At 29.2% G+C, this 19,190-nt stretch overlaps 4 protein-coding genes across 4 annotated transcripts; 3 read left to right on the plus strand and 1 right to left on the minus strand.

Moving 5' to 3' along the window:
- Positions 1 to 524: 524 nt before the first annotated feature.
- On the minus strand, positions 525 to 3,560 carry LOC124837440 (uncharacterized). Its single transcript, XM_047312800.2, has 3 exons — positions 3,449 to 3,560; positions 2,804 to 3,135; positions 525 to 1,009 (listed from the first exon to the last, which is right to left on the minus strand). Exons 2-3 carry the CDS (start codon positions 3,108 to 3,110, stop codon positions 984 to 986), a joined length of 333 nt encoding a protein of 110 aa, XP_047168756.1. The 5' UTR covers positions 3,111 to 3,135; positions 3,449 to 3,560; the 3' UTR covers positions 525 to 983.
- Positions 3,561 to 8,778: 5,218 nt separating this feature from the next.
- LOC124837449 (ripening-related protein grip22-like) lies at positions 8,779 to 9,243 on the plus strand. The gene has a single exon (XM_047312811.1). It carries the CDS (start codon positions 8,779 to 8,781, stop codon positions 9,241 to 9,243), a length of 465 nt encoding a protein of 154 aa, XP_047168767.1.
- Positions 9,244 to 11,548: 2,305 nt separating this feature from the next.
- LOC124837411 (ripening-related protein grip22-like) lies at positions 11,549 to 12,001 on the plus strand. Its single transcript, XM_047312755.1, has one exon. It carries the CDS (start codon positions 11,549 to 11,551, stop codon positions 11,999 to 12,001), a length of 453 nt encoding a protein of 150 aa, XP_047168711.1.
- A 4,869-nt stretch (positions 12,002 to 16,870) lies between these two features.
- LOC124837410 (ripening-related protein grip22-like) lies at positions 16,871 to 17,329 on the plus strand. Its single transcript, XM_047312754.2, has one exon. The coding sequence runs from the start codon at positions 16,871 to 16,873 to the stop codon at positions 17,327 to 17,329; it is 459 nt and encodes a 152-aa protein (XP_047168710.1).
- Positions 17,330 to 19,190: the final 1,861 nt, after the last annotated feature.

Consider the following 19,190-nt stretch of genomic DNA (forward strand, 5'->3'; position numbering starts at 1 on the left):
AAGATTCATCATTAATATTGATATTAGAACTTTGAATCATATGAATAAAAGAATTAATTTTCAATCTCAATAAAACCATTTTAACCTATTAACATCTTGAGTACGCAAATCTCTTTAATTAATCACAATAACGTTTAAAGAATATTTAGATATAGTAAATAAATCAACCTTTTATCTAAAAATTTAAATGTAAGTAAATATTATTAAAATGTATGTTTTCCAAGACCTTGAAACAACAGTTACAAAAATACTAAAAAAATAGAGTGGCATAATAAAGCTCACAAAATGTGATAGTATAACTCTCACATAGGGATGTTGCTCCTCAAGTTAGAATAAACTACATTACTTGATTAAAGAACAATTCAATTTGTCGATCTACAGAAAATCACGAGTCATTTGGTTTTAAAAAAAAAATGCAAGAACCAAGGATCATAATTATCGAACCTTGTGAACCCACTCATGAACACATCTGAGAGTGATCATTTTATATCCCAAACAAATAGCATTTTTGCAACTCTCTCTCCTGAACTGAAAGCATGAACGAAAATCGTATATTATAACGGTCTCAAGTAAAATTTACAAGTCACAGGCGATAGAATGAAGCAAGGTTTTTGCTCACGAGAAGTCGTCCATTATACGCATCATGGCAGTCAACCAGACAAGTTTGATGGAACACTATTTGAAGACTGCACCTTATCCACTACCAAAACTGTATTTAGTTCTCATCTGCCCCCAAAATTGTTTGATGGATATCATGTGTAACAAAAATAAGAGTGTTTTTGTCCTTACAATCATTATTTTTTCACCCTTTCTAACTTCTTCCAAGTTCAAGATTTACATGCTAATAGAACAACAAATTACCAAACGATTATACCTTTTTGTTCTCTTGAAAAACATTCATTAGCATCTTTCCAAGGCCAAAAACTTTTGAAAGTGCTGATACTAAACAAGTGTCAGGCCATTATTTTGGTCGTACCGGATGACTATGCATCTTTCGTCACAGTATCTCCTGAAAAAAAAAAAAAAAACTTAAACGCCAAAACTCAAGACATAATACAATCGCTGATATGCATAGATAAAGCAGATTGACCACGTCTAATCCTGTGTGATTAATCTCTAACTACGATTGAAAAACATCATCTTTTTACTACAGCTCTTTACACGATAGCCATGTTATAACATTTTTGACACAAAAACATACATAGTAAACGAAATGTGTCTTAATGCTACGTCACTGTTAACCATGCAGCCACATATGGAGTCAAACTGGGATACACTAAGGTCAAAATTGAAATATAAGAGGATAAGTAGTCTCAAGAGAAATACAGTCTGATTTGAACTCTAATGCTTAGTTTTGGGTTGCAGTGTCTACGAGTAAATGTATTCATTCATTTAGCTTCCGTATGATGATGTAATATTGACTATTTTACGACTTAGTGGGGTTTCCCTATGAGATAGAACTAAATTGCTATATTGAACTTTTGTCTTTTCGTTATTTTCTCATTTTGTATCTTCTTACAATTTGACTAAATAAAATCGGCCACTACTGTTTCCTTCTTTTTCAGAAAATTAACATTAACAGTTGACTCAACCGTTTTGCCTCCAGCCCTGCTTTCTCTTTTCCCCCTTCGCTGTTTCTCTATTATCAAAGGAAATTTTCAAATCAAAAGCTAATTCTCTCCTTGGTAGATAATCAGAATAAATTCACATACATTCTTCTGTTTCGTTGAGACATAGAAAAACCATAAACTTTCTTTTTATCAGGGCTTATCAATTGATTATGGTCTAAGCCATTATTTTTTGATTTTATTTAGATATATCGAGAAAAAAATGAAATACAGAACTTTAAATAAAAAGTATACAGCGGCCATGGCATGTTACAAATTATATCCATGGTCTTCCAACAGTAACATTATCAACTTCCTTGATATACATTTAATAAAGAATGTGAAGGAGGTTTAGTTCACTTTTTCCACAATCGAACCTCGCTTAATCAAAAGGAAAGATCTTTTAGAGAAGGCACAAGCTAATCATTTATTATAAGGAAAAAAAAGTTTTTAATGGAAAATAAAACATGTACTAACAAGAACAGAAATAATTTAATATTTGTTTCTCCTAAGTAATTCAAAGCATGTAAGGCCTAATTGAACAAATGTCTCCATATACATTTCTAAAAGAGAAAAAAAAAGAAATGTGCTTATCCATATTAGTTTATGTACAAGCGAATTTGTAAAAAGTTTCTCATAGCTTTTATAGATTCTTGTACTTAACTTTTGCATAAGCTAATTTTTACTTATAGAGAGTCATTTCAGTTTTTCTTCTTATTTGTCTTATCAAGACAGGTTTATGCAGAATTTTACACAAATAGGCCCTATTTAGAGTGTACTACATGCAGCTGAACCAGGTCCTCAGGAAATTTGTTAGGAAAACCCTTTCTAGAGAGACTATAAGCATAACGACAAGAAAGAAGGTCCATTCCCTCCCGAACAACAGATCATGTTATAAGCACATTGATACTCCTAAAACACAAAGAATTGGAGAAAAGGCACAAAATTGGCCCCTAAGTTGTCAAATGCACAATGCCCAACCAATAGTTCAAGCATAGCTAAAACAAAACCGTATATAACAGGGAAAATGATTGTAGGAATCTATAAAGCAACCTAACGGTGAAAATAACTTGAACAAAAAATTTGTTCCTTCCTTTTTAATCCACCAAACCACTTTCCACATAAACAAAGTCAAATTTCATTGCCTCACTCAATAGATAGAGTCTAGAGTAGGGTAAGAGAAGTAAATGAATTACCTGGTCCGGCATGTGGAGGAAGCGGCGCATCACCATATATGGCTCTGAGCCTTGCCAGAGGAACCACCGAAGAATCAGTAGAGGCTTCAGCATAAAGCTGCTGCTTCCAGTTCCAAATGGTCCTTCTAATGGACTTGTTGGATTTGGCTAGAGATTCCTTCTCAGCCTCAAGAGCTTCAATGGTCCATTGTTGATTCATAGATCTTACCGCAAGGATTCCAAATGAAGCAACCAGACAAACGTTGATCAATTTGTTGTTGTTTGCAGCTCTCGCAGCTATGTCCGCTATTCGGTTAACAAACTCCATTTCTTTCCCGAAATCAAATCAAACCCTAAAGAAGAGGAATTTCAGAAAAACCCAAATTCTCACCATGATAAGCAAAGATTTTGGAGGGACACGGAATATCACAGTCAAATGCCAAAACTTAAGGCCTAATTGCATCCAGTGATATTCTATTCCAATTTCAAAATATCGATTTCATTGTTACCCTAAGTTTTATACGTTTAACTAGACTATTCTTTTCTTCTTCAAAATCATTCTAAAAATTCATACTCAAGAACGCAATATAGTTATTCAAAATTAAAAACATGTATGTCGTAATAAAAGAAAATGAATAATCTGAAATCCCAAGAACACTAACGTACCAGAAATGGTGGCGGCACCTGCGAGCGGCACCAAGCGAGTGAGACGGGTGCGTTTATCTCACGAAGTAATAACATAGCAGAAGCAAGAGTAATTTTCGTCATTTTAATTTTGTTTGTTATTTTAGTGGTCTTACATTTTAATTATGTTTTTAATATCTGCAAATATGATTGTTTTAATGTCCGAAAAAAAATTATGAATTTAAATTTATCTTATTTTTGTAATATTTTATTTTAGTTTTCTCACTAATTATAACTACTTTAGTGATGAAAATGAAAGATGTCAATTAATATAATTAAAGTAAAAAAATTCAAATTAAAATACCTACGTGTTTAATTAAATAACATATGTCTTATATATTATAAATAAGATAATTATATATAATTTTTATTTTTATTCAATAATTTATTTTAATATATATTTTTTGTTAAAAAGCTCATATCTTTTAGATGTTTATAATTTCTTTTCTGTATATTAGTTCTAGTATTATAAACTCAAACTAAATTGTAATTATCTTTAATATAAATAAAACATTAAAAGAAAGCTATCGAATGAAATATAATTATCTTAATATAAATATTTTATTATTAACTTAAATATGTTAACAAATATTTTAGAATAGAATTAAATATAACTAATAGTAAAAACTAAAAATGGACGGTTAGAAAAGCTTTATAATTTAAAAATAATAATCATTTACACATAAATATGTCGTATTTACAGGAACTAAAACCTTATTTAAAAATGTTTTTATATTAGTTTTTCCTCTTTTACTTGTATCGCTGAAACAAAATATAATAATTTACCTACTGTTAAAAACTAGTTCATTTTTTTAAAATAAATATACTAATATTAATAACAACTATAACAATACTAATATAAATAATTACTAATAATAACATATATTATAATAACAAAATTCATATTATTGGAATGAAACTGAAATCGTATAAAAAAATGTGACCTAATTTTCAATTTTTTGTAAAAATAAAGGCCTCTTTCTAAGTTTTTTCTCGTTTATTTTTAATTGTTGCTTAAACTTTTCTTTTAAAGAAATCTATAAATGCAACAAAAGAATGACTTTAATTTACGTTGTTTTATTTTTATATTACAAGAAATACATATTGTCTTCAACTTTAAATTAACTAAATTTTAGGTGAAGAAGAAAAAATAATAGAGAAACAATTAATATTGGATTTAAATAGAAGCAAAATTATTTGAAATAATTACACTAAACAAGCAAAAGAAGTACGATTATCTATTTTTCCAATACTTTAGTATTTTCATATTATTATTATATATATAATATTTCTATTTAATTTAATTTTTTAATAGGTAGGAATTAAGCGTGATATAAAATTTACTGCAACTTGTATACATATTTAATCGATTGAACTATTGCCGTTCAAAGGATTTTATCATCAATGTTTCTCTCAACACTTAAATCAAATTCAATCACAAGAGAACATAGTAAACATGTAACAGCTAAAACTATACATCTGGGCCAAAAAATTTATGATCACGTTACGACATGGATTATCAATAGTACGCACTTAAAAGATTTTTCTTAAAAAAAATTGTCTATTACATAAGTTTCTTATGTAAATAAAGATTTTAATTAATTGGTTGGTAAAAAACGTTAGAAAATTATAATTTCAATAATTTTAAAAATGTTAGATGCCAGTCAAATATACATCATAAAATGGTAAAAAACAAAAACTTTTGAGTATATAAAAGGTTAGAAATATAAGAGTGGATTATTGAATAAAGAAAATTAAACTATGTATAATATGTATAATGTAACACCTAAATTAGCACAATCACACTACAAATTAGTGCATTGCTTAGTTGATGTCAAGCACAAACAATTACAAAAAGTATATATTGTGCATTTACAGTTTTTCATGAAAATTTTATTAAAATTTTTATAATATAAAATTTCAACAAATGGGAGGATCTATATAATACAAATAGTGTATACAACCATTATATACATATATACAACCATTATTTGGGAACAAACAATCATCAATTTCACCACTTCACACCCTTTCTACTTGTATTATCCTTTATATATAACAAATAAACAGATATTTTACCTCGCATAAGTTGCTTTACTTACATATGAATAAGATAAACTATCATAACACACCTTATATATCAATCTTAATCGAGGAGAGATTCATCTTAAACCCTTTAAAGTCACATAGAAACCCAAAACACCTCACATATAACAAATTTCTTAAAAGACCAAACATAATGACAAAATGTGAACATACTCGGTTGAAGATTTTAATCAAGTAGAATTATAGACTTAAGTGACAGGAATCCTATAACATACTCTGATCTTCAAAATAAAATATATAGACAGAGATATAAATAGAATTAAAAGAATAGTTTATAAAAGGTTTAATACCTCTTTTGGTCCCTCGAAAGGGGACAAATGTTCAATTGGGTCCTACCTTTTTTTTAGAAGTTCAATGTGGTCCCAAATTTTGTAAAAAGTGTGCAATCAAGTCCTTTTTGGAAACGGCGTTGATTTTTTAACGGAGCAGCTGACAGGGTGGACTGAAGTTAGCTACGTGGTTGTGTGAGGGTAATACGTGGCTGTGTGAGGGTGATACGTGGCTGTGAGAGGGTAATATTACTGAGGTTAAGAAATTAGGGTTTGAGTTAGAGAGAAATTGGTGTTTGAGATACAAATGACTTCTTCTGAAGGGTGTTCGTCGTGTTCGAAAAGTACCGCGAGGCCAACCCTCCACCTGCAGAAAACCAGAACCAAAAAGAAAAACCAAAACCCAGAGATCCAGCGACCAACCTCGGCGAAGTTTCGTTGATCTTCGCAATTCTGTCGCTGTGTCGCTCACAAGCTCCGCCGCCGCAGACCACCCCAAAGCTGTCGCAAGTTGTCCCAACGTAAGAGAAAGGAAGCTGCCATATGGTTGCAGAGCAGCGCCGAAGGAGAAGAAGAGAAGGGAAAACTATATCTTTCCCTCACATGAGCGTGACGAAGCAGACATAAGAAGAAGAGGGTAGAAAGAAATTGGGATTTCCAATTTAGGGTTCATAATCCTTTCAGATTGGGAGTTTTCCCTCTTAATTCTAATTTTAATTAGGTTCTTAATTTTCAAATTTAGGATTTTTCGAATTAGGAAAACCACGTATTACCCTCACACAGTCACGTAGCAAACTTCAGTCCACCCTGTCAGCTGCTCCGTTCAAAAATTAACGTCGTTTCCAAAAAGGACTTGATTGCACACTTTTTACAAAATTTGGGACTACATTGAACTTCTAAAAAAAGTAGGACCCAATTGAACATTTGCCCCCTTTCGAGGGAGCAAAAGAGGTATTAAACCTTTATAAAAATATTTAGAAGATACCCGTTCTTATAAAATGAAACTCCATTAATGAATTTTTTTTATAATCTGATTTCTAAATAATAAAATAATTAAGTATCATCTTTTAAAACTAATACTTTTAATAAATCCTCACATGAAAAAATATAATTAGTAAAGGAGTCTGAATCCTAAATCAATATAAAATTAGAGCTATTAGAATTAAACTAAAAAACAGTGATAGAGAAATAATGTACAAATTTAAAGGAATTTTGTTGTTATGGTGTCCTTTGTTCTTGCATGCGCCATTGACAGAGTCCTATCCTCAATTATTGATGTTCCAAACATCTGCCAACAAGTTATTAAGACAAAGGCTGTACAAGTTGAGGTTTCCTCAAAATAATATAAGAAAAGCGAGAAAGCTACATCCTTTTTTTTTTGCACAAAAGGAAGAGAGAAACAGAAATAAATCTACAAAATGCAACACAAGGATCTTAATTTTACTTATTTCTCTTATTTTATTCTCTCATTCATCACCTATTTATGTAAAATCTGAATTTAAAACATCTGGATATAAAATTATTAAATATGAATCCGTAATCTCGAAGTATAATCTTTATATATATATATATATATATATATATATATATATATATATATATATATATATATATATATATTAAACACTCGTAAAAAAAAAGCTCATAATTTAATGTGTTAGTTGGTTCCAAAGGTAAATTATTCATATCAGACATGCTAATCCAGAAATAGGGGAGGTGGTGGGGCAACTTAAAGGTCTAGGAATGAGAGAATGTTCTCATCTTCTTCATTTTTATAAACACATATATTTATATTAATATAAAATTAATCCAGTCTGATATTAATATAAATAAATTTTTTAAACCGAAATAAATTATTTATTGTTATATTATGTATATTTTGGATTTAATCTTAAATATCACTTGTATGGAATCTTTCTGTATTAATCCAAATATAAATTCAGAAGATATAAATTGATTTTTATTGCGATTCATATTACCAAAAGGTATTGTAAATGGATGTTTTAAAAACACATGTTAAGTAATTAACATTATTTTATATTAAATAAAAAAATTATTAGAAAGTATAGAAGAATTAATATGCTTATAATTTTCTGTCTTCTAACAAAAAAATTAGTTTCTTTGGCACGTCTCGTGTTTTCCATTTTATAGAATTATTGAAATTTTACTGAAATAAGACTTATTTATTGTTTATAGAAAAAGAAAAAAAAATTACTTTAGTTGAATCCAGTCTGTGTTATATACAAGGAGATTAAACTTTACTTAAAGGATATTAATGGTAATATATATATAGGTAAAACATAATGTGGTTGAGTTATTTATTTTTCTTACCAATTTTTATATATTTCACTTACATTATTCCTGCCGTCTAAGCTAAAAGGTTATAAAAAGAGAAACAAAATTGAGTCTCACAAGCCTCATTCAAGCTCAAATCGTCTTAACCTCTGCTAAAAAATAATGTATAAAGTTTTAACTAAAACCCATCAAACAAGTAAAAAACCTAAATCAAACCAGGTCATCATATTACGAATACAAATATGTAAGTTCAAATTTAAGATTTTATTATCATTATCATGAAGTTGAGTCTATATTAATTAGATTATATTTTTCATTTTGGGAAAAATTCAAATCTAAATAACATGGCATAGATCATGTTTCAGTGGTTGAAGTATAAGGATGAAAAATTCAAAACAGTGAGCTTTTGTTTTTTGTCATTCTACGTATTATATCACATCATTCTATTCACATCAAATTTCAACCTAAACTACTACATGCCAAAGAGAAATTACTTTATAACTTACAATTTTATAATTGAATAAAATAATTACGGTACTTTTCTTATAGAAAAATGATATCTTTATATAGGAGTTCTTTTGTGAACAAATAATGCAGTAACAGAAGTTAGTAAATTAAGCAAAAAGTAGTTGAACTCTGAACATGACAATGACTCTAGTATTCACGTGTTTCTTTGCAACCCTTCTTCCTCACCTTACAAATGCAGCATCGTGCCAATCCAACGGCGCACATTCACCCGCAATCAACCCCACGGGAACGCCGGCTATCCTCACCGTGAACGACTTTGGTCCCGGTGGGGACGGCGGAGGCCCCTCCGAGTGCGATGGGAATTACCACCCGCTTCCTCAGAGAGTGGTGGCGCTCTCCACCGGATGGTACAATGGCGGTTCCCGGTGTGGGAAAACGATCAGGATAACGGCGAAGAACGGGAGGAGCGCGGTGGCGAAGGTGGTGGACGAGTGCGACTCGACGCAAGGGTGTGACGAAGAACACGCGAATCAATCGCCATGCAAGACCAACATCGTTGACGCATCGGAAACTGTGTGGAATGACTTACGGCTCAACACTGATGATGGTGAAGTAGCAATCACGTGGACCATGGCTTAGAAAACTCATCATAATATCATATTACTGCATCCATGCCTTTTGTTTTGTTTCCTCTTGCTGTGTGATAATTATGCACGTGTCTTTCATAGTTTGAATAATGAAAGTAGTATTTTCTCTCCAACAAAAGCTTAAAGGTTTAAATTCGGCTCAATAAAAAAATGTTTGCATTTATTCACTACGTGGACCATAAAAGCAATACTTTTATAAAATAATATCAATATATTTATTGATATAATAATTTTTCTATACTGATATTACTTATAACATATACTTTTGTATTGTTGATATAAAAATATAGCATATATTTTCTTAATATTTTTACTCGAAAAAGTTATTCCAGAATATCAAAAATTTACTAGAATAGTTATACAAATTTGACACAGTAATGACAACAATAGATAAATTTGAAAAAAAAATTATTAGTGTTACTTATGTTAATATGAGCTCATAATCGACCGAACGGTAACAGTGCAGAAGAATCGTCCGACCGATGATACCTCCGAAGTCAATAAACCAATCGGTAAAATCAGTCCGACCGATGATACCTCTCAGGTCAATGAAACCGATCGGTAAAATTAGCCCGACCGATGATACCTCTCAGGTCAGTGAACCGATCGGTTAAATCAGCCGTTAAGGCAATTAACAGTAATAACTGTCGGGGAGTTAATGAAAATAATTGTCATTTATTGACAATTAATATTGTCATTCATTGATAGTTAATGAGTCAGACCTAACGGTAAGTTCATTATAATTTATAAATATTTGTCTCGCAAAGGGTACAGGTAACTTAAAACAAAACTTAGAGCTCTGATAACTAAATCTTATTACAAAATTATTACGCAAAGTCAACGCGGCTTAGACAAGGAGAAGAGCGAAGACAACACAACTGGATATTGGAGCAGACAACTTTAAATGTTTTGGATTAGGGTTCTAAATCCGACCGAAACAATTAGAATAGATAAACGGTGTACTCTACACGACTTTTGTTTTGATCAAATTGAAATTGAAGAAATCCTCATGATCAAAATATCAACTCACTTTCCTCCTTTGGAAAGCTATTGAATAAGACCTCCAAAGCAGCCAGAGAGAATATAGAAGCAGAAGGAATTTTTTTGTCTTGCACAAGGACATCAGATAAAGCAAACCATGAATACAGAAAGAAATTACATTGTTCCCATGAACAAAACTGAAAGGTTAGATAAGATATATAATATTATTTAATCCTTATGATAAATTAGATATAAATGGAGCAAAATGGTACTCCAAAACTCTAAACCCAAATATCAGTTTTTTACATAACTAAAAGCGAAAAAAATCAGAAATGCATCTAACCCAGAAATGGAAATTTGAACAATTTATCCTCACTTTCTCCGAAGCAATAAATGCGATCAATGATTTGGATGAATAGTTCGATTTAATACTTAGACTTTTGAATAATATTTGGACTTCGGACACGACACAACATAATCCAGACGGATGATCTCATCCTCAAAACAATTTTTTTAATTTATTTATAAATTAACTTCTTGAAATTTATTTATATTACAAATATTTAGTAAATCTTTTAAGACTAGATGGAAATTTCTAAATAGTGACACGTGATAAGGGGAAATTAAAAATAAATAAAACTCGAAATTTACTTTATTGTATTTTCATTATTCAGTGAGTAAAAAAAATTAACTTCATGACTATAAAACAAACAAAGTTTAAATAAGATAATGTTGTGATTGATGCCGTAAATAAACACAAGATTGTACAGATACATCTTGAATCAATTTACTTGAAGATATATAATTAATAACAACAACAACATATATTATAACAGCAATAGCTTTGTTGTTTTCTTTGGTTCTTGTTGCGACCGGCAAGAGAAAAATGAAATTCTTAAAGCTTCAATCCTTTTCGATATTTTCTAATCACCAATTTTTATAATATATTGTAATGGAAGGTTCCAAGATTGCGTCATTCGGAATAAAAAAAATGTTAACAAAATCGAATCAAGCAGAGAGATTTTGTTTTAGCTGGATTTTTTCTTTTTCTGTTTTTGCCGTCTTTAAACTTCTTTACATATTGAATTTTTATTTTATTTTATTTATTAATTTCACTATATTTGATAAGTGTGTGTATGTAATAAATTAGAAAAGTTTTCCATGGATTGTAAAAATGAAACTGTAATATAATTTGTAGCCTGACTAATACACAATAATCAAATATTAAAGTGATAAAACCAAGATTAATCACCCTTACCTTTGCCTAATATATATATGAGAGACTCGGCTGAAGTAAATAAGCGACATATAGAGCAATGGCAAATATCGTTGCGTTCGTGATTTTGTTTTGCCTACTGAATGTGACAACACTTCTCACGCACGCAGCTTCATGCAGATCCAACGGCGCTCATTCCCCCGAGATCAATCCCTCTGGAACGCCTGCCATTCTCACTCTCAACGACTTCGGTCGCGACGGAGACGGAGGGGACGCCTCCGAGTGCGACGGCAAGTTCCATCCGTTGCCGCAGAGAGTGGTGGCGCTGTCCACCGGATGGTACAGCAACGGCGCACGGTGCGGGAGAATGATCAGAATCAAAGCTAGAAACGGAAGGAGTACGGTGGCGAAGGTGGTGGACGAGTGTGACTCCGTGAATGGTTGTCCCAGAGCATGCAAGAACAACGTGGTGGATGCGTCGGAAACTGTGTGGAATGATTTGGGACTCAACACTGATGACGGTGAAGTAGCAGTTATTTGGACCACGGCATGAAAAAACTCATAATAATAATAATAATAATAATAATAATAATAATAATAATAATAATAATAATAATAATAATAGTAATAATAATAATGTACTGTGAATTATAAAAATAAAAAAAATAGTAATTGTTAGGTTGAAAGTGACTTATAAACTATAAAATGAAAATATCACTAGAATATATTTTGGTGCTACTCAATTTAAAAAAACCTGTAGAATAAGGTTTGTATCTTATGATTATGAATTAGGCTTGGGTCGATCAAAATATAATTAATTATTGTATAAGGTAATGATTCATTATTCCTTATGTAAATTCCACAAAATCATTATTTTACTTTTGTTCTTTGAATGAATAATATTTCACACGAATGTTTCCCTTCGTTCTTATTATTCCAGTTAAAGATTTCCTTTAAAATTGAAGTTTTCATTCATCAAGTTAGCGTTGAAATAATGTTATTTAAAGAATAATATAGATTTCATCAATCAAAATTATACGAAATACAACAAATATAAATTAAAAACATTATTTATTATCATGAACTTTTAAAAAAAATTATTAATTTTCTCAAACGGTCTACTATGTCAATTATATCCCTCTCTGTAAATACAACAAATAAAGCATAAGAACATTTCAAAATATAACTACATCTTGTGAAGCATTGAACGGCCTAGGCCTAATATAAATATATTATTAATAGAAATATTAATTCATATACTCTCATGATCTTCAGCAACCCAAAATTATAATTAACGTAAAATTGAATCAAATACAGATTGCAACCCAAAGCAACATCAAATCTAGTCAAATTTTAAAACAATTGTAAATTCATACTGTCATTATAATCTAAACCAACATTGTAAATCTCAAGATTTGTTGCACTATTTTGGTACAATAGTTTTCCTTCAATTAAATATTTTAACTTTAAATTTGTATATAGTTATAAATAAATTAAATATTTAGTAAATAACAAAATAATAGTTTAAATTAATGATTTAATTCTTTTTGCCGTAATTTTATATATAACTTACAAATACTCTAATATATGACACTGTTGAATAAAAACAAAATGCAATACTTTAACTAATTCTAATCTATTCTGTAACTAAATTTACAATTTTACTATTTTTACACCGTGTAAAAACATGAGTTGCGTATTATATAAATCATTCTCACAACATGTAAATACATAATATTTAACTATAATATGATTTTAGTGAAAATATAAAATTAAATATCGAACCAAAATTTTAAATACGATTTTAAGTTTTTTATTTTAAATTTCGGCTATTGTCTACAATTTTCAACTTAGATAATTATTTTCTGATGTTTTATACATTCAAAGGAACGTAAGTTTTAGTGTTTGATGAAGTATTATAAGAATTAGATCACTAATGTAAATGAAAGGAAAAGAAGATAAATGAAATATTAAAGTGATGACAACATACATTTTGACTGTTTTTTCATTTTAGCATTACAAAAGTTAATAGTGCTTTGTTTTCTCCTCGGATACAAATGTTCTTCAACTTATAATAGATTCTTTTTATGGTCATCTTAACAAAATGTGTTTAATATCTATCATATATAATATATTAAGTAAATATTAATTAAAAACTCATTTATAAATACAAGTTCAAGATAAAAAAGACATGTAATTATATTTATTATATGGTTAAAAAATTAATTTTACTTACTAAACCGTTATCTATTAACTTAAACATTGAAATACTTTTTACAAATAATCTCATCACACAAATTTAAATGAGTGAAGATTTAAAGACTTAGGGCTTGTTCTTTTGAGTGGATTTGAGGGGATTTGAAGATAATTTTTTTGTCGTTTTTTTGAGCGAATTTGGAGGTAAATGAGAATGAATTTGAAAATAATTTTTTTTAATTTGTCACGTCAATACAATTCTATACTAATTCTCATGAATTTTATTTTCAAATTCACTTTCATTTACCTCCAAATTCGCTAAAAAAAACGACAAAAAAAATTATCTTCAAATCCTCTCAAATCCCCTCAAATTTATTCCCTCAAATCCACTCAAAAGAACAAGGCCTTAGATTTAAAAATAGTTTAAATTTTATTAAGAGCCTAGTGTACGAGTCAATTGACCTCGACCTCACAACTAAACAACTACATATTTGTTTTTTATTGAATAACTAGTTTTATCAATTGTTTCTTTAGTGAAAATGATTTTTTTTTCATCATTGTCTTTGAAGAATTTAGCTTAGTTAAATATATATGTCTCCTATAATATCCTTCGTCAATTATTATTTACGATATTGATCCATTTTTTTTTACATTATGTCCCACTTATTATTTCTATGTAATCCGTCGGATTTAAAATGTAAAACAGAAGAACAATGAATACTTGAATAGAGTTATAGGTAAATATTTACAAAGAGTTATAATAATTTAATTAAATATTGACAATTCACATAAAAAATATAAATTGGGCCACATGTTTTCTTAAGATTTTGTGATCGACAATTGGGTTGATTAAGCTATAAAAATATTTGATATTTTAAAAAATGTATGAATGGTTCAATGAGGGAGTTTCGATAAATTCTAAACAGATTCGGCGATATGTACAGCACTGGGCATAAGCAAAACTAAATTAACGTTATAAATTATGTTAACCAAGTTTAGAACAAAGCAAATAATTTACATGTTACTAATGGCCGGTTTTACGTAAATTTAAAGGTAAATTTTAAAATAATTTCTTGACCTTCGGAATTTTGCTCCTATATTTTACAATTGTTTTTGAAATTAGTGTCCCTGTATTTTTTTTCTTTAGTAACTTAATTTTAATTATTCACCTATGTTTTTTACATAATTTTAATCTCTTAATTTTTAATTATATTACACGTGTGTTTTTAATTTAATTATTTACAAATTTTATCACTTTAGATATAACTGGGTAAAATTAGGAAAACACTTGTTGATAGGATTGAGAAAGATAAAAAGGATAAGGACTTATCACCAACTGTAATTAAATAGTAATTCAATATAAATTTCAAAAATTGAAAAATAAACAAAGTTGCGGATATAATAATAATTAAACTTTTATTCTTATTAAATCATTTCATACAATGATGAATTTTAAACACCACTAAAATAAAGATAAAGAAATCAATGTTAACACATACATACAAAAAACAACTTACTCAAACTATATATATATATATATATATATATATATATATATATATATATATAATCTTTAAAAAAGGTAAATATATTATATATATTATACAAAGAATTAATAAAATATCAACTTTTTTACATTGACCATAAACTATATCAACATTTCTCTAAGATATATATATATATATATATATATATATATATATAATATATATATATATATATATATAGTATAAACTTTATTGTTTAATTAGAAAAATCTAAGATATTTTTTCTTCTTTCTTTTTTTTCATATTCTTAATTATTTTTTCTTCTCTTTAAGCCTTTCTCTCTCTATCTTTTATCCTTGATTTCTCTCAATTTATCACTTCACTTCTCTTTTAAAATCAAATCTCATAATGCAACATGCGAGTTTGAGATCACTATCAAGGAATCAGTTTTTAATTTAGAGTAAGTAACCTTTTATTATGAAAGTCTCTCATTTTCCTTTATTTGATAGTTTAACTAACGATTAAGTTTTTATATGATGATATAACTATTTTGTTTGGTATCATTTTTTGGAGAATTTTCCAACTAAACAGCTTGTAGGTAAGAGAATCATTTCAAACGATAATAAATTTGTTAGATATTGAATTAGTGATTTGTATAAGAAAAAAATGACGAATGTTGTTTAAATTGATTTTTGAACTTGAAAGTTTATTACGATTAATACTTTGTGTTCATTTTTTCTAAAATTTTATTTTTATAATTTAATTATAATTTAAAAATCATCTAGGCCATAAATCTAGGCTTCACCCTCTAATCACTTTACTCCGGAGTTACTTAATTCATATCAACCCAATTTTCAACATGTTTAAATGATTCTTTTTGGTAAGAAAAGATAATATGTATATATGCAAAATAAAATGAGTAACACATATTAAAAAACAATCTTTTTTCTGTCCTTTTCAGTATTTTCTATGCTTTGAGAGGTCAATTTGTTAATCTCCAACCGACATCAAAACATGGATTGTGTTTCTTAATTTGCTTTAGCCAATAAATTAATATACTATGTTCTATTTCACTTAATTAAGATCTATAAATTGAATTGAAAATGAATTAGAATGAGTAAAATCGAATTCCTAATCCACATTATAATAGTATGCTTATAAACACAAGGTGTTGGAGTACATATAATTTTAACCTTTAAAAGTTGTATATGTCATATGACCGTTTTAGATGGAATTGTTGAAAATTTAATAATATTAATTTAACAACAAAATTTCACTAAAATAAATCACGTGACATTATCATTAGGTATACGTGTGTTATATATTATCCTAGTGTTGATATATATACTACTTATACGAGTATCGTAATATATGGTACATAATACAAAACGTCGTGACACTTATTTAACGTAAGATCTTGTTAAACAATGATGTTTAATTTAAAATAACTCCATCGAAAACAACCTTATATGACATTCTCTTCGACAGAACAATGCAATAAAACAATGGAATCTAGTTGAAGAGATTAGTCTGATTTGAAATTGTAAAGTGCGATTCTACTTGATGTCTTATGTGTGGTTAAAAGAAGGTTTTGGAAGAAAAAAGAATAAAGAAAAAGGTTAGAAATTTGAGGAGTGCATAAAGCGATAAAACCTAGATTACATTACCCTTGGCTTTCTCTATTATATATATAGGATCATACCATCTCTTTGGTTGCAACCACCACATAGCGATTCAAAATGAATAAAATTTGTGCATTCATGCTTTTCTTTTTCCTTACAATATTAACACACCTTCCATCTCTTACAAACGCAAAGCACAAATCCAAACATCATCATCAACATCATCATCGTTCCCCTGCGTACGTACCCTCTGGAACGCACGCCATTCTCACCGTCAACGACTTTGCTCGCGGCGGGGACGGAGGGGGCGCCGCCGAGTGCGACGGCAAGTTCCATCCGCTGCCGCAAAGAGTGGTGGCACTGTCTAGCGGATGGTACAATCACGGCGTACGGTGCGGGAGGATGATCAAAATCAAAGCGAGAAACGGAAGGAGCACGGTGGCTAAGGTGGTTGACGAGTGTGACTCAAGCCATGGCTGCAAAAACAACATTGTTGATGCTTCCGAAACTGTTTGGAAGGACTTGAGATTGAACACCGATGATGGTGAAGTTCCAGTGAGTTGGATCATGCTGTAAACTCATCCATCATCATCACAGTAAATAAAATAAATAAATGAATATGAATAATTATTATTATTATTTATTATGATGATGATAATAATAATAATAATGAATATAATAATAAAGATAAATAATGATGATGATGATGATGAGAGGCATATGTTTACTATGTGTATTTGGATAAATATAATGCTACGTTCATTTCATATCAATCACAATATGTATCGTATATATATACGTCTTCAACTGTACTTGAAGATGACATCATATTATATATATACATTAATGATATATATATATATATATATATATATAAATGCACTTCACTTTGCTTTCTTCATCCTTCTATATGCAACTAGTTTCTGGTTTCATTCATCAGTTTTCCTGCATTTTTTTTCAACTAGGAAGATATTACAGCACCATTTTATGTTTGATTTTGCTGCAGAATGCTGGTTACATATAACAGCAATATCTCATTTAACAGAGAAAAACCTTATCAGAAATTGGTTTTTGTAACTTGGTCTTTCAATCTTATGTTTTGTATTAAAACTTTATCATGGAAGGTTTGGAGATTTTGTATAAGGATTATTATACATATTGTACCTAGGTTTCCAATTATATACCTATCTTTGTCCGCTAAAAAGGAAAAAAAAAAACCTAAGAGGTGTTAATATATACTTAGCAAGATATCTAAAACAAATCTATAAATGTCACAATTGTAGTCTTGTTAAAAGTATATTGCCCTCAAAATTTAATATATACTCAATCTGTTTCTATTTATAATTCTCTTTCAAGTATTTCACACTTTTTAACAAAATTAATTAAAAATAATAAGTTTTGTCAGTAATTTATATTATAGTGCTGAAATTATCTTTATTATATTTAAAAAATTGATGAATGAAGTTTTGATATTATTATATTTATTGAGGCTTATATTCTTAACTTTAGAAAGAAAAACATTTCTGCTATAAAAATTTTCTAAAAAATATCTTAAAAGTAGGTTTAGAGTAGTGATTAATTTAACAACATTCATAGACTGATTTTTTAAATCATGGCTTCCTTGAGATGAAAGTGTTTGGGGAAATCTTAAAACATGTAGATTATATTGGTACAGGCATAGGTAAAACCTAATTATACGTTATTATTTATGCTAGCCGCCACATTAAGCGAAAGAATTTAAATGCCAATCTTAGCCGGTTTTACCTATTTAGATTTATACAGAAATTTAAACTAACATTTCTTTTAATAAATTAAGATAATCAACTGAAAAGTTTGAGAAATATAGACAAACTTATTTAAACATGGCATTTATGCCTATTAATAAAAAAGAATATGACATTTATAAATTCAAGCTAAGTTACATTTAACTCTAATGTTGTGTTCTTTTGCGAAATTTGGAGGCGATGCGAAGCATGCAGTTGTTTTTGGTTGGAGGAGTTCGAGAGGTATGGGAATGATAAAGAAGCCATTCAGACATGCTTCATGATGAAGAACCGATAGTAAGAATGGTGGCTCAGACTTACATGGTAACCAGCCTCCATGGACATTTGAGGATCGGAGAACCGGTTCAGGATTAGTTAAAATCGATTCTTGCATTGTGAAAGAAGTAGAATCGAATTTGGAAGAAGTTTGGAATCGATTTCAGGGACGATGCCATGTGTTGGAAATCGATTTCCTTGTGGTTCCATGCATTCAAACTTCTTATGCTTTCTCTATGCTTAAGAACAAAGTATGCTTAGTTTGCTTTATGATTTCCTTCTTGTATTGAAACTTATCAATGGAATATATGCAACTCCTTTTCCTATATCATTGGCACGTTTGTAAACCATTTTGAATTACAAGAAAAACGCACATTAAACATCTGCACAGATGTCAT

This window comes from Vigna umbellata, chromosome 8, assembly GCF_029865625.1.
Source record: "Vigna umbellata cultivar VRB3 chromosome 8, Vumbellata_1.0, whole genome shotgun sequence".
Classification (NCBI taxonomy): domain Eukaryota; kingdom Viridiplantae; phylum Streptophyta; class Magnoliopsida; order Fabales; family Fabaceae; genus Vigna; species Vigna umbellata.